The 12,991-nt window shown below is 40.4% G+C and overlaps 1 protein-coding gene across 7 annotated transcripts in view; it reads right to left on the minus strand.

Moving 5' to 3' along the window:
- The window catches only part of ADCY9 (adenylate cyclase 9), a 97,409-nt gene extending 84,424 nt beyond the window's left edge, over positions 1-12,985 (minus strand). For 3 of the 7 annotated variants that reach the window (XM_026065280.1, XM_026065277.1, XM_026065276.1), the window contains exons 1-2: positions 11,237-12,985; positions 10,125-10,208 (exon numbers count right to left, since the gene is read on the minus strand). In XM_026065280.1, coding sequence (XP_025921065.1) covers positions 10,125-10,208; positions 11,237-12,935 — 1,783 coding nt within the window. In that variant the 5' untranslated portion in view covers positions 12,936-12,985. The remainder of the gene's footprint in view (positions 1-10,124; positions 10,209-11,236) is intronic. The other 4 variants (XM_026065279.1, XM_026065278.1, XM_026065281.1 and 1 more) reach the window with 3 other exon arrangements.
- Positions 12,986-12,991: the final 6 nt, after the last annotated feature.

Consider the following 12,991-nt stretch of genomic DNA (forward strand, 5'->3'; position numbering starts at 1 on the left):
GCAGTCCCCGGGGCCGAATCAGAGCTCAGAGGCTCGCAGTTCGCAGCAGCACCTTCCTCCCTGCGGCCTTTGCCTGCGGGATCCACAAAATGCCATTCCTCATCTCCTTCTTCCCCAGCACCTATGGCAGCCCACTGAGCAAGAGGCCGCAGGTGCCGTTACCGCAACCGCGCGTACCACTCAGCTGCACGTCCGTGTTCGAGGCCGCTGCGCTGCTTTACAAGAGATCGGCTCTTGAAAGAAGCCCGGCTGGATCAGACCGATCCAGCGATGGCTGAGGTCAAGTATACTTTGAGAAACTACCTCASATGCTGCTCCCACCTTCCGTTAGCCACACGCACATTTCCTTGTGCGCCTTATTAAATGCGGATGGCTAAGCAAAACCTTTTTCTTAAAATGCCACCCATTTCATGAAGAATAGGCCATTAGTCATACAAGAACGTAGCACGCTCTGCAGGCTGATTAACCATGATTCATGTATCTGATTGTGAATTTAAAAAACAGTAGCTCTACTTAGTACAATACGTGGCAGCCTACTGTGGCCTAGCTGCTCTGACCACGTGAGAGCTATTGCTCAAGTTCAAGATCTATCGCATCTACCAGCTTCAATCAGCTCACAAACTTTAAGGTTTTGATCTCAATCTTCAAACCCAACGTACACTCAGGGCTGAATTTCTAGCTATGAACTGGAGAGAAAATGCTCTTGTTTGAAGAGATCCAGCATAAAATGAAGATTTAAAGGAGATTAGGCTGATCCAGAGTTTTTCTAAAGAAAAGAACCCCCAAAAATCCTCTTCAAAAATTACTTTTCTACAATAACTAGGATGACATTTATACAGACTTTCTTATGTCCCCATTAAAAAACAAAACAAACTAATACACACAACATAAAACGGGGAATATACAGTCAAAAACCCCAAACAAACCATTGTTTCTGTTTTTCTTCTCAAAAGCAAGACACAGACTCCCCCAGGAAACACACTAATCATATAATTATTGGCATTAATTACGCGGAAGGTTTTTATACCTACAATGATATGCAGCAGCACAAAACCTTAAGATAAAGGAAGCGATCAGGTGCCAAGTTATCAGAGAAACCAAAACCAACACTGGCGAGATTACTGAAATGCTAATATACATCCAATAATATGCCTTTTATTTATTTGAGGACCTAAGCTGAAGGTTACAGGTAGGTCATTTTACTCTTTGATGAAAGCTAATAAAAAGACATATGCACTTTTCCTAATCATTTCAGCAGACAGGATTTCAAAATGAAACATTCCTTTTTGCTTTAGTGGACAAAGTCACGTGCGGTGATATGCAGAGAAGGGAATTAGACTTAAAGGTTTTAAGGCAATAAATCGCAAAAGGCAAACCATCTCTGTATAACAAATTATTAGGATTCTTAAGACTGGGGTTTCCACTATGGTCTCTGGCAATTTCAGGGGCTATGGGTATCCAAGCTTCTTTAGTGCCTTCAGAAAAATCCAGTTTTGAAAGGCTAAGTTTATAGCATTATACCTCATCCTGCAAATATACTTGTACTGTCCATCAGACAGGTCAGCTATCCTCTGACAGCAGCAAGCCTTAGTCACCTGATCAAGGTTAGGGATATGCTTGTATCCCATAAAAATGTACCAGGAAATAGCTGTCTAAAAAACCCCTATTTTAAACTTTTGACAATAGCACTGAAAATTAGACTGTAGAGTCATAAGTATTACTGCTGGTAAAAGTTATTTTTTAATCAAGTCTTTAATTTTGCCACGACCCAATTGGACAAAGCAACAGAGCTCAGAGCAACGAGGACACCCGAGCTCTACCGCTGTGAGCCCGGAGGTCTACACTGTGACAGTCGTACGCATGTAAGATTATTTTTCATAAATAATGGACTGCAAAGACAACTCAGAGGGAATATTTTCACACAACAAGCATTCTAAAGATGCACATATTTACTGAACTTACATACATATTTATATTATATATATTACTGAAATTATATATATATTTTTAATACATAAATATATAAAATCAAATAGCTCACAACAGTTTTACGTAAAAAAGATTTTTAAACCTACTTGTGAAAAACTATCATAAAATACCAATTTAAAAATAAAGCTTCCACCATGGGTAAGAAAACGTGACTTGTGTAAAGCCTAGCAGCCCTTCTTCTTAATAATACTTCTTAAGCATCACACTGTCCAAACAGAGGAAATTTGGAGCTAACTTTGTACTTGGTTCCTTTGCAAGTAATGCCCTTACAGTAAGGTTTCCTCATAATTTCCATCTTCAGCACTGGTCCTGTCAGGCCCTGAGGATTTCCGGCAAACTCTATCCCTGCTTACCTTTCATCCAAGTCAGTCAGAGGCTAAAGACACTGAGCACCTTACAGAAGAGACTTCACACATCCATTAAACAAGAGTTAACAAAAGTGAAATGGAGGATTTTGATTCCAAAAAACTACCAGCAACAGCTAAGCAAAAGCTTATCAAGGGGCTCCCCTGAAAATAGCACACTCAGGAAAGCATCATGGCTTGGACCGGTAAACATGAGTTGAGATGTCAGCAGTGTTAATACACTGTAAAGGGAAAGTATCTTCTATTTAGTGTAAGCATTTAAGTCCAAAGCTATTTTAAAAAATAACAAGATTCCATTTCTGTTTTTAATATCCATGTTAACTTACTGAAGGCAAAAAACTAAGCAGCCAGTATCAGAAGCAAAAGTTCTCTTGTATTTCCTGTAAGATGAATCAGTATTTCGAACATGGGGCTTTTACTTCAATTATAGACCTTTTTTTCCTTTTTGCTTACGCACAGCCGACAAACTATTACCGTTTGGGCTGATAAAACACATATGAACAGTTGTTAATATTGTTGGTGTTGATTATCAAATAGTTTTGCTTTCCAGCCTCTCTTTCTCCCCTTCTTTTCTGAGGAGGAAAAGAAAAAGGAGTTTTTCCAACAAGCAAATTAACCAATCCATAAATTAACATGATTGGAAGGAAATTGAATCTTCATGCTTTTATTTCATACACAGCTGGTTGCGGTGCTCTTCAGCTCTCTTTGAGTGTCCCCTCTCCTCCCTGTGCAGCAGGATGACCTCTATTTAAGAAAAAACACAGTGCCAGGAGGAGTACCTGGCCTTTCAGCCCACAGTAATGTCTACACAAGTTAATTTGAGTTCATTTCAGAAGACAGCTGAAGAAAAAAAGCAAAAGCAAAAAAAGGACTCTTGCATTAGCAGACAGTCAAGATTTTACCAGAATAGCAAGAGACATTTTCCTTTGTTTTCATTTTGCTGCACACAGTCAGAAGTAAACGACAAGAAAGGGCCCATCTGCAAGCTAGGGGACTTTACTTTTCTGCTAATTCCTCTTCTGTGTTCCAATTTTTTGGATTTTATCATGAGCAATGTTATTCATGACGGTCACGTGATTTCTAAATTTATCAAGTCAAGCTGAAGACAACAGCATTAGAAATGCAACAGAAGGAACAGTAAATGCTCTCAGTGAAATAAAGACTTAAAATATATAATCATTGTCAATTATAAGGTGTGCCAACAATTTCCACATTAAGTTACTGTAACAAATACAAACCAGAAAGTTTTCAGGCAATTTTAAGGGGCATTTCAAAAACTGAGGGATGCTAGCTGAAGACTGTCTAGAACATTTTGCTCCTTCACAAAATAATTTCAGAGCTGTGAAAACTATCTATCCCTAAAGCCATATATTTAGTAGGCCTAATGCTCTAGGTTAAAACATTTTTGAATAAAATGAAAGAGAATATTCATCTGATCAAAACAGTTTGGCTTGGAAGGGCAGCACAGACTTCCAATGCAGTCCGATGCTGATAAACGCCTAGCAAGAGAAGTTCAACTCCAGCCAAATCTTTCCTACTGCCTAAGCTAGTACCAGTACCCCAACGTGATATCTGGGTGAAGAAAAAGTTGGTAACACTAAGGCACAATCTCCAGTCTGTAAACTGTCACTTTATATTTCCATAAAATATTACTTGGAAGCAAGCAGCTGCACTTTCATAAACCACATGGCTTTGCTTTAAATCAAATTCCATCGATTTCCTACCCATCCGATGAAACAGTCGTCTCAATGATACAAACTCCTCCGATAGAACCTGCTAAAACGTGATAATGCAATTATATTGACTGGCTGGCTTCTTTGCAGTAGCAACTCCTACTGGAAGTTAAAAATTTAAGGGTTAGGAATTTTTTTTTCCTTTTCAAAGGACAGAAATGAGACTGAAAACAGTCTAAAAATAGCACAGAATTTCCAAGTGTCAGCTGCAATGGTAACATGAATAGCTGTCTCTCCTTACAGAACAAGGATGGATGGAGTGAGCTTGCGATTCAGGATCAACAGAGATGTGGCTTAAACACAAACCATACATGGTGAAAAATAATTTTAATTTACTTATTTTACTAGTATTTCAGGACAATCTACAACAACTTTACATGCAGTGAAATGGCACTGTATTTTAAAGGGGGTGAACATAAGTTCCTATATTCTTTGCACGCTAGAAGGAGAAGTTAAGTACATATTATTATGAAATAACTGCAGAAAATTTTAAACAACCCATTCAAATCAGGCATTGTCATGACAAAAGATGAACATAAATAACATGTCTTTGACTGTGTTTTGCCTTTTCCGTCAATCTTTTTCCCTTAAAAGCTACAATATCAAGGATTTTATTTAAAGCATAAGAAGTACCTCTGTATTTAAGTAGTCTTTCACATATCTCTGAAGATTTACTCTACTGAAGTAAACGAAAAGAAGAAAGAACAAAGCCCATGCTTGTTATTTGCAGGGATACCTGCTTACATTGCAATAACTATATTCTGGGTAGCCAAAGAAAGAAATCTAAAACAAATACTTAGACTCAATGCAGCAGAAGCCGTGGCGTCATTCCAATATTACGGGACCTCTGATTTCAAAGCGATCTTTCCCATGTTCTGAATCAAGTCCTGGTTGTGCTGTGCTCACTTTAACATTTGTAGGATGTAAATGTCTTGAAAACAATCAAAACCGTTACTCCGCTCTATACCGCTTAAATAAGTATGTAACAGGCAGGGCTGCCACCTACTACAGTCGTACTGTGAGTAGATACGTTGACTTTGCTCTTCTTTGTTTGTTAATGCCATAACACAAAATAAATGGAAACTGGAGTCCACCTTGTTAAACAAAATAAATGGTCAGAGTCAGTCTCTGTCCCCAAAACCTACAAAGGGGAGAACCTTACACAGATCCTGACTATACTTACAAGTAACATTTCATTGTTTGTAATTAAAGTATCCCTAAAGTACATTATCAGAACTCACAAACTCAAAAGTTAACTTCCAAGTTTCCTGTAACAAAAGCAGCTTAAGTGCAAATGTTTTTAAATAAAGATATTTTTCCACTTGGTCTTGCATAAAATCAAGTGGAACTCAGCGAATCTTTCTCAAAATTCTGAGAAATTTACTTTTCTGCAGAGGCCACAAAACCTACTTGGCAGTAATCAGTACTAATACACAAATGCGCAAATATGTAGGTTTACTTTCAGAAAAACTTATGTCACTATATCATGTGAAATATTTAGAATGCTCAGTAATCACTAGGTTTTCATACAGTTATTTCTTTCATTTCTAACTAGGAAATAAATATATCTACACCAAGTGAAGACTTGGACAAGAAACAAGTTGAGCAACTACATTCACTATTTACCTCCCTTTCTTTTTGCTATTACACTGTGAAACTACAGATGAAGTCAAAACGTTAAATCTATGTGGAATTTACTTCTTCCTGGAAATATGCCTTTATGCAAATTACCTCTAATTATAATTCTTTATCTGTTTTTACATTCATGCTTTTCTCATTCTTTAGATAACATTGAACACTTTCTAACTTAAAATACAGGAGAGAAGTCAATCTGTGTATGATATTTTATTTTCAGTCTCACACTTCAAAATAATATCATGACCTACTATCTCAAAAATAATAGTTAATAGATAAGATTCAGTAAAATGTATAAACTGATTACTCACTAGAACTTTTCTTCCTCAGTTACTCATCACTTGGCATTTTGTTTAGTGGGAAAATGAAAACATACACAAACGTTTGCTCTGTTACTACTTAAAAAAATAAGTGACATTTGTTTGATATATCAGTTACCACCCGACCTTCGGATTAGTATCAGGAAACATGAAATCCAAAGTTACCATTACTGTCACAGATGAGGTTAATACAGATAAAAAGGCTCTATCGGAAGATTTGCATTAATGGACCCCAATGAAACTAGATGCTGAACAGGAAGAACTGCACAGCGGATGGAAGGAACAAAACAAACAAGCGCCCTAATCTCCTGCCCCCCAAATCGTCGCCAGCTAGAGGCCGAAGCGGCTATTAGCCACGTCGCACGCTAACGATGAATCTGTGCAGACCTCTCCGCAGAGCCGGCCCGTTGGCATAAGCGCAAGCCTTCTAGATTTACAGTGGGCCCAGCAGGCAGGGTTCAAAAAGCTAAGGAAAATTTTCATCTTATTTTCACCTCTCTACGAACTTTGAGAAGCACATGACAGCTACAGGCTCTCTACGTGCAGGACAGAAAGATGGAGAGGACGAGGAAAACCTCCCCACCGTCAGGATGTAAACACGGTCCCCCCGTCCCYGCTTCTGCAGCAGAGGGGAAGCAGGGAAGAAAAACTCAAAGACTTCTCTTTTCATAACTCTATCGGAGACTTTTCTTTCAGGAACACCAGCAATATGTTCCCTGAAAGTTAAACCTGAGAAAGAAGTAGACTATCGAGGCACCAGGCAGAGCTGTAGTCCATGGTTTGCCAAGAGAAAATCATCCTGTCACTCAGAGGTTGCCACCATGTAAAAACCTAGGCTATTTATGGAGAAATAATAGCGTTACTGAACTGGAAGAAAAGGTTTCAATATCAAGTGAAGCTGTGATTTGCAGAACTAGTTTACTTTATTAAAAATTGCTTTAAAGAAAGGCAGATAAACCAGGCTTATGAGAAATCCTTAAAAGAAACATGGAGAAGAGTGACAGGTAATTAATTAAGCTACTGATCTTTGCTATGCTTTATCACTACCTGCTGCCGCTTGCCATCTGTGAACTGGTGCATTTTCATGCACTGAGCACTGTGAAAGTTGACCTTAATCGTGAAACCCCGAATGATTCAATCTTACTAGCCAGGTGACAGAGTGACACAAAATCCATTTATGTTTTTTCCATGATGAAGCAAAGAGCAATCACATACAAAATGTTTCTAAAAGAACTTCAGTTATAAATCCATTGTTTGAGACAAACTGAACCGAAAGGTATCTTGCTGCAGAGTGGTTGGGAATTTTTTTTATTTTTATTACAAGAACTCAAATAATAAATACTATTATTAGAGTAACAGCATATATACGGATGCCCCAAATGAAATCATAGCCCCATTGTGCTGGGCTCCATAAACACAGAGAAAGCCTTCTTGTCCCAACAAGCTTATATATTTTGAGCATTCAAAAAAGATGTCAGTGACCCTGATATTTCTGGAAGATTTTCTGGCTGGTGGGTAAATAGCAATATCGTGACATCATGAGTAACAAGAAAGAGAAATGCAAACAACCAAGAGGAGCAGAGAAAAACAAAAATATTTCCTCAAGCAGAACTTTTTCATACCCTGAAAAGGAGAGAGCTCTCGGGTTCTACAGGGTCCAGAAGAGAGACATTTCTGCCAGAATCTCAGGTATTATGCGACTGTCAGCATCTCACAGTCTTTGCTCAGCATCTCACTGTCTTTAACACATTTATTTCCTAGGAAACTCAGCAAGTAAGAAAACAGAAAAAGTGAGTTGTCTAAAATTCTGTGAAAAACTTATTATGGAAGATAAACTTGAACTGAGCTCTACACTTTACATGTCAGCCTCAAAAATCATTAGGACATTGCTCCCCCGTGCTCCCCTCGCAACCAAGAGGATCGCAGTTGCTGGCAAAAGGGAAGGCATAACGCGACCCTAAACAAACAGCGGTCCGAAATAGGCAAAAATATTATAATGTCACCAGTGGCTCTCTTTGCTTGTCAATTCGTTTTAAATATCATCTATTTATGTCAGAACCACACGTGGGAAAATACCTGAGCCCTCATTCTGGCAATAAGGCGCCAAGGGAAGCATCGTACCATTTGGCAATCAAAGAAGGAAGAAAGGATTTTTCCATTCTAAAGATGTCAGAGAACTACAAAATGGCACGGGGAAAGAAGAATTTTTACAGTTATGCCTTGTGCCTTCCAGAAGACAAGGACAGATCACTTGCTAATGTTGACTTAGCCTTAGAAAGATAATTATGACTACTGTGGCAGCTCAGACAATTAAGAGATAATGTGTTAGACATACAACATAAAAAATAGGATATCATTAAGATACCAAAGGTTGAAAGGGAGCTGAGAAGTAAAGTATTGGTGGGGAAATAAAGCTCACGGCTGTTATCTCGGTAGCACTTCAATACTTGAAAAGACTACTAGCATCACATAATTAAAGAACCACCAGAAACTTCCTCTTCTCTATCGCTGCTACCAACTAATTTTCAGGGAGGCACAAGGCGCGTGGTGGGGCGAGCTTCCTAACAGCGCCTCCGTTCACGAACCGCGCGGGCGCTAGGCAGAGCCCAGCTAAGAGGGGAAATCTCAGGTCGCTACAGAAATCTCGGAGCTGCTCCGTAACAAAACCCGCCCTGCAGCACGTTTTAAAATCCAGCCTCTGCTATCCTGCGCTGCTGCTGTTATATAGCCTGTATCATTGCCTTGTCACTATTTTGTACCTATCGGCCCAGTAATTTGTCTGTGTAAGGAAAGTATTGAGGAAACGGGAAGAAATGGGTAACTGTTACACACGGCACGCATCATGGGTGGTCCGGGCAGAGCTATCACGAGGGAAAGGGGCTACACATTCGACGTCCCTGCGTATAAAGGTGTGGCATAGTTCTGCTTGGTTTGACAGCGCACATCCATGGAGATTTTCATTTCTACAGTTATATACCATACCGGTAAGAGGATGCAAGCTAATTACAGCTCCACCACAAAACACAGATGGGGGGAAAAAACAACAATCAACCCATATTCCTTGTTAAAGTAATTCTTACCAGCTTTTCCAGTTACCTTCAGAGCTAGATTTCAAGGTAAGAAGAAACCACTGTAATGTCAATCTGCAAACGAAGCATGCTCTGGTCTTATCCAGCTTGCATTTTAGTTTGTTCACCTGCAATATCCTGGCTACAGCGAGACCTGTGAAAGGCACTGAAAGCTGCAAAACCTGAACCTAAGTGTCATCAGCCTATTGAAGAGATGGCAACCTATGTCTTCCCGCAGTAAACATAAGACAGAACAGAATTCTGAGAAAAACCATGAAGAAACACTCCTGGGACAGGGAATAGTTGTTCTATACAATGCTCTCGTGGTCTCCTGGAAAATCCAAATAAATAAATAAATAAGTAAACGTTAAGAGCAGTACCACCAGTCTCCACAAGTAGGTTAATGTCACTTGGTGATTAATGATATTGAGGAGAGCTATAAACCTAACAAAAATACTTAATCTTAATCTGTTGCTACAACATGGCCTTCACACTGCGTCTAGCAACAAAGTTAGATGGAAGACGAACAGTGAGCGCTTAAACATCACAGGGTTGTCTCTCTACAACGTATTCAATTTATTTTTACGAAAAAGACAAGATTCCATTCAGAATAACGGGCCATTTTTACATCTGATTTTTTTTCTTTGAAAGTATACTTCATCTAAAAGACATCAATATCAGCAATTTTCAAATAAATCAACTTAATTTGTATTTTTAAAAGTTAAACAGAAAGCTGAAGTCCAGGGACACATCTGCTTCAGTTCTATGGCTTCCAGCTATCTATGTAATTATTGCTATTTTCCTCCCCATAAGCCTCTCATTTCATCCCTGTTGCCTTGTACATATGGACAGACAGTTCACCGAAAATAAATATCAGTGACACATCAAACTAAGCTCCTGCCACAGGCAAGCAGACTGCCATCACCACTTCTACCCTTCCACTGTTTTGCAACACTCTCCCCTCCTGTCCTTACTCACTGACCTTTCTACAACCACTCTGTCCTCGATTCTTACATTTATCGCAACAAATCTCTCTTCCCCCATCGCAGTGCCGTCCTATGGCTCCTTCAATTTCTTCCACTCTGTTTTCCACACTTTCTGTACAAAAATGCATACGTATATAAACCAAATGAATAAACGAACTCATGTAACATAAAAAGGGGTTGTAACATAATCCCCTCTGATTTTCATTTGTCTGTTCCCCGCTTTGGACTATAGCCACTGCAGAACAAATAAACCTCTGTGAGACAAATGCACAGCACTAAAGAAACAGACAGTTTTTCTGATGTCTGCATGCAGTTTTATATGCCTACAGAGACAGGCAGTTAAACCCTCAACACATACAATCCTCCTGAATGTACTTCTGAAGTATCGCTATCTCTACTGGAAAGCAATCAAGGGTTTCATTTCAAAATGAATACTCCACAGAAGAATGAAAATTGGACCTCTATCCAAGCCATAAAGGGAATCAAATGATCCTTTATTTTCTTTTCCAAATTGCAAATTTGCAGTTTCATCCCCAAACCGTTAAAACTGCAGGAATAAGAACATCTGCTAGCTCAGTGAACCACCTGAGTAACTTTTTCCAGCCTAACTTCTAACTGTAACAACTTGCTATCAAACTGCCAAATATACAGTGCTCATTTCTTTCTGTGAATCCAGCTGTCATTTTTCCCCAAAAGCCTTCTCAGTACCAACTCTTTCAGTGCCAAAAACTTTTCACAGATATACATAATTTTGCAAAACACATATGCTCTATGTATGGCACATGAAGTCAATTAACAAGTTTACTTACTGAATTAAAAGATGACACACTACAGTAAAACAAAACTCTTTTGGAGACAGCAAACACATTAACCTTCTCCTCCCTACTACACGATACTCTCACAAGCAATTTTAAGGAGTTTTGAAGTCAGTGTACATTCTGAAGACCCCAGAAGATCTTTCACACTTATCTCTCCATGGCAGCTTTCAGCCTATAATCCCCACGAAGTTTCTGATCACTAGCACATAGTGATAAACCTAAGACACATTCAATTTGCAGAAGTCAACAGGCAGAAGACATGCACTAGGGAAAAATATATTAAATAAAAAAGAAAGAATCAGTACAAAATAAAAACACATACCTTTTAACTGATCAGCTACCACACTCTGACCAACTCGTTCAATCACCTTTCCATCCTCCATTTCGTAACGGTCATCCAAATATTTTGCAGTAGCTTCTGAAATATGGACTTTTCCAGCCACCCCCAGCTGTTCCATTAGATTGGCCAAATTGACATCATTGGACCACACATCAAACTTGAATCTCCTCATTCCCAAAATGCCACACAGGACTGTCCCAGTATGAACACCGACTCTCATGTTCACCATTTCTTTTTTCTCTTGGCAAAATTGCTCAATAGCTTTAATCATACCTAAGCCCATCTCGATGCAGCAGTAAGCATGATCCGCCCGAGGCTCTGGACAACCAGCTACGCAGTAGTAACAGTCTCCCAAAGTGCTTATCTTCTCACATTTAGTGTCCTCGCACAGCCGGTCGAAACGGCCAAACAGATCGTTCAGAAGTCCCACCAGAGCATGGGCAGATTTATTTGCACTCATTTTAGTGAAGCCAACAATATCCGCAAACAAAATGCTCACTTGTTCTATCTGCTGCATTTTAAAAGGACGGAATATTATGGGGGTTTTCTGTATGGAGGGCTTCTTCTTCCTGTTTTTGGGGCTTGAGGTGGAGTGACGTTTGACAGAGTTTTCACTTTCATCATCCCCCTGTTTCATTAAGTCATCAGCTATTATTCTTGGCATAACTGAGTGAATCATCCTCTCTTTCAGGGCTTTTTCCACTTCCAAGTCTTTTCCATGCATGATTGATTGCCCCACTTTCAGGAATGTGCTTCTTGATCTGACTTCGGACATGATAAATAGATGAATACCGATCGCATGGATGCAGATGTGAAGGAAGGCTTTGCTCAACAATTCCCAGTAAACTGCACCGGCTCCAAGAGGTGTAAAACAGTTTTCATCACGGAAGTGATACCCAAAGGTCTCGAAGAGGACTGAGTAAGAGAGTCCCAGAAACAAGCTTAAATACAAGGGCAAGTGCATCACTGTGTAAAGCAACAAGAGCACTTCAATACACATAGAAAAACTGCCTACTTGAGAAAGGCAAGTGTCTGTGGGATTTGCTGGGGGAGTCTGGTTGGACATGTCACCACTTCCTGAGATAGGTGTCAGAACCTGGAACTGCGGAGCGAGAGTCAAAGCAAAAACCAGGAGGGTGAGCGTCAGTGAAGTCCACACATAATGGCGGGCGTAAGTCTTGGTGAAGGTGAACATAAAAAACACTACACATACCAAGAGGAAGCACAGAGCTGGCACCATGAAAACAATCAGTTTCTCTTTCATGTGTATGCCAAAGTAGATACCCCAGAGCAGACAGGCCACGCCGATGTAGAAGAGGGCATAGCGAAACCTGCGCTGGGTCTGCGGGAAGCACCGCTCCATACAAGCCTCTTCCAGGTTGTTGGAGTCGAACTTGGGGTTCCACCATTTGGAGGAGGCCCTCTCGAAGAGCTGCGGCAGCTTCTTCTGCCGGCGCAGGCCGCCGCCGCCGCCGCCCCCTCCGGCTGCCCGCCGGGCGCCCCCCGACTCGCCCGAGCTGCAGCTGGACGAGATGCTGTACTTGCAGTGCTTGGCCGAGGAGCAGCCGTGGTGCTGCTTGGGGTTGATTTTCACCGTCACGCTGTTGCTGTCTCCGCTGGAGTCGCAGCTCACCTCGGTGCTGTGGTGATGCAGCAGCTGCTGGTGCGGTGGGGAAGCCATGTTGTCAATTCCTCCTTAGGAGCTTTTGAGGAGTTGGCTCGCTCGGGCTCGGGGAG

This window comes from Apteryx rowi, unplaced genomic scaffold, assembly GCF_003343035.1.
Source record: "Apteryx rowi isolate R43461 unplaced genomic scaffold, aptRow1 scaffold_225, whole genome shotgun sequence".
Lineage (NCBI taxonomy): Eukaryota > Metazoa > Chordata > Aves > Apterygiformes > Apterygidae > Apteryx > Apteryx rowi.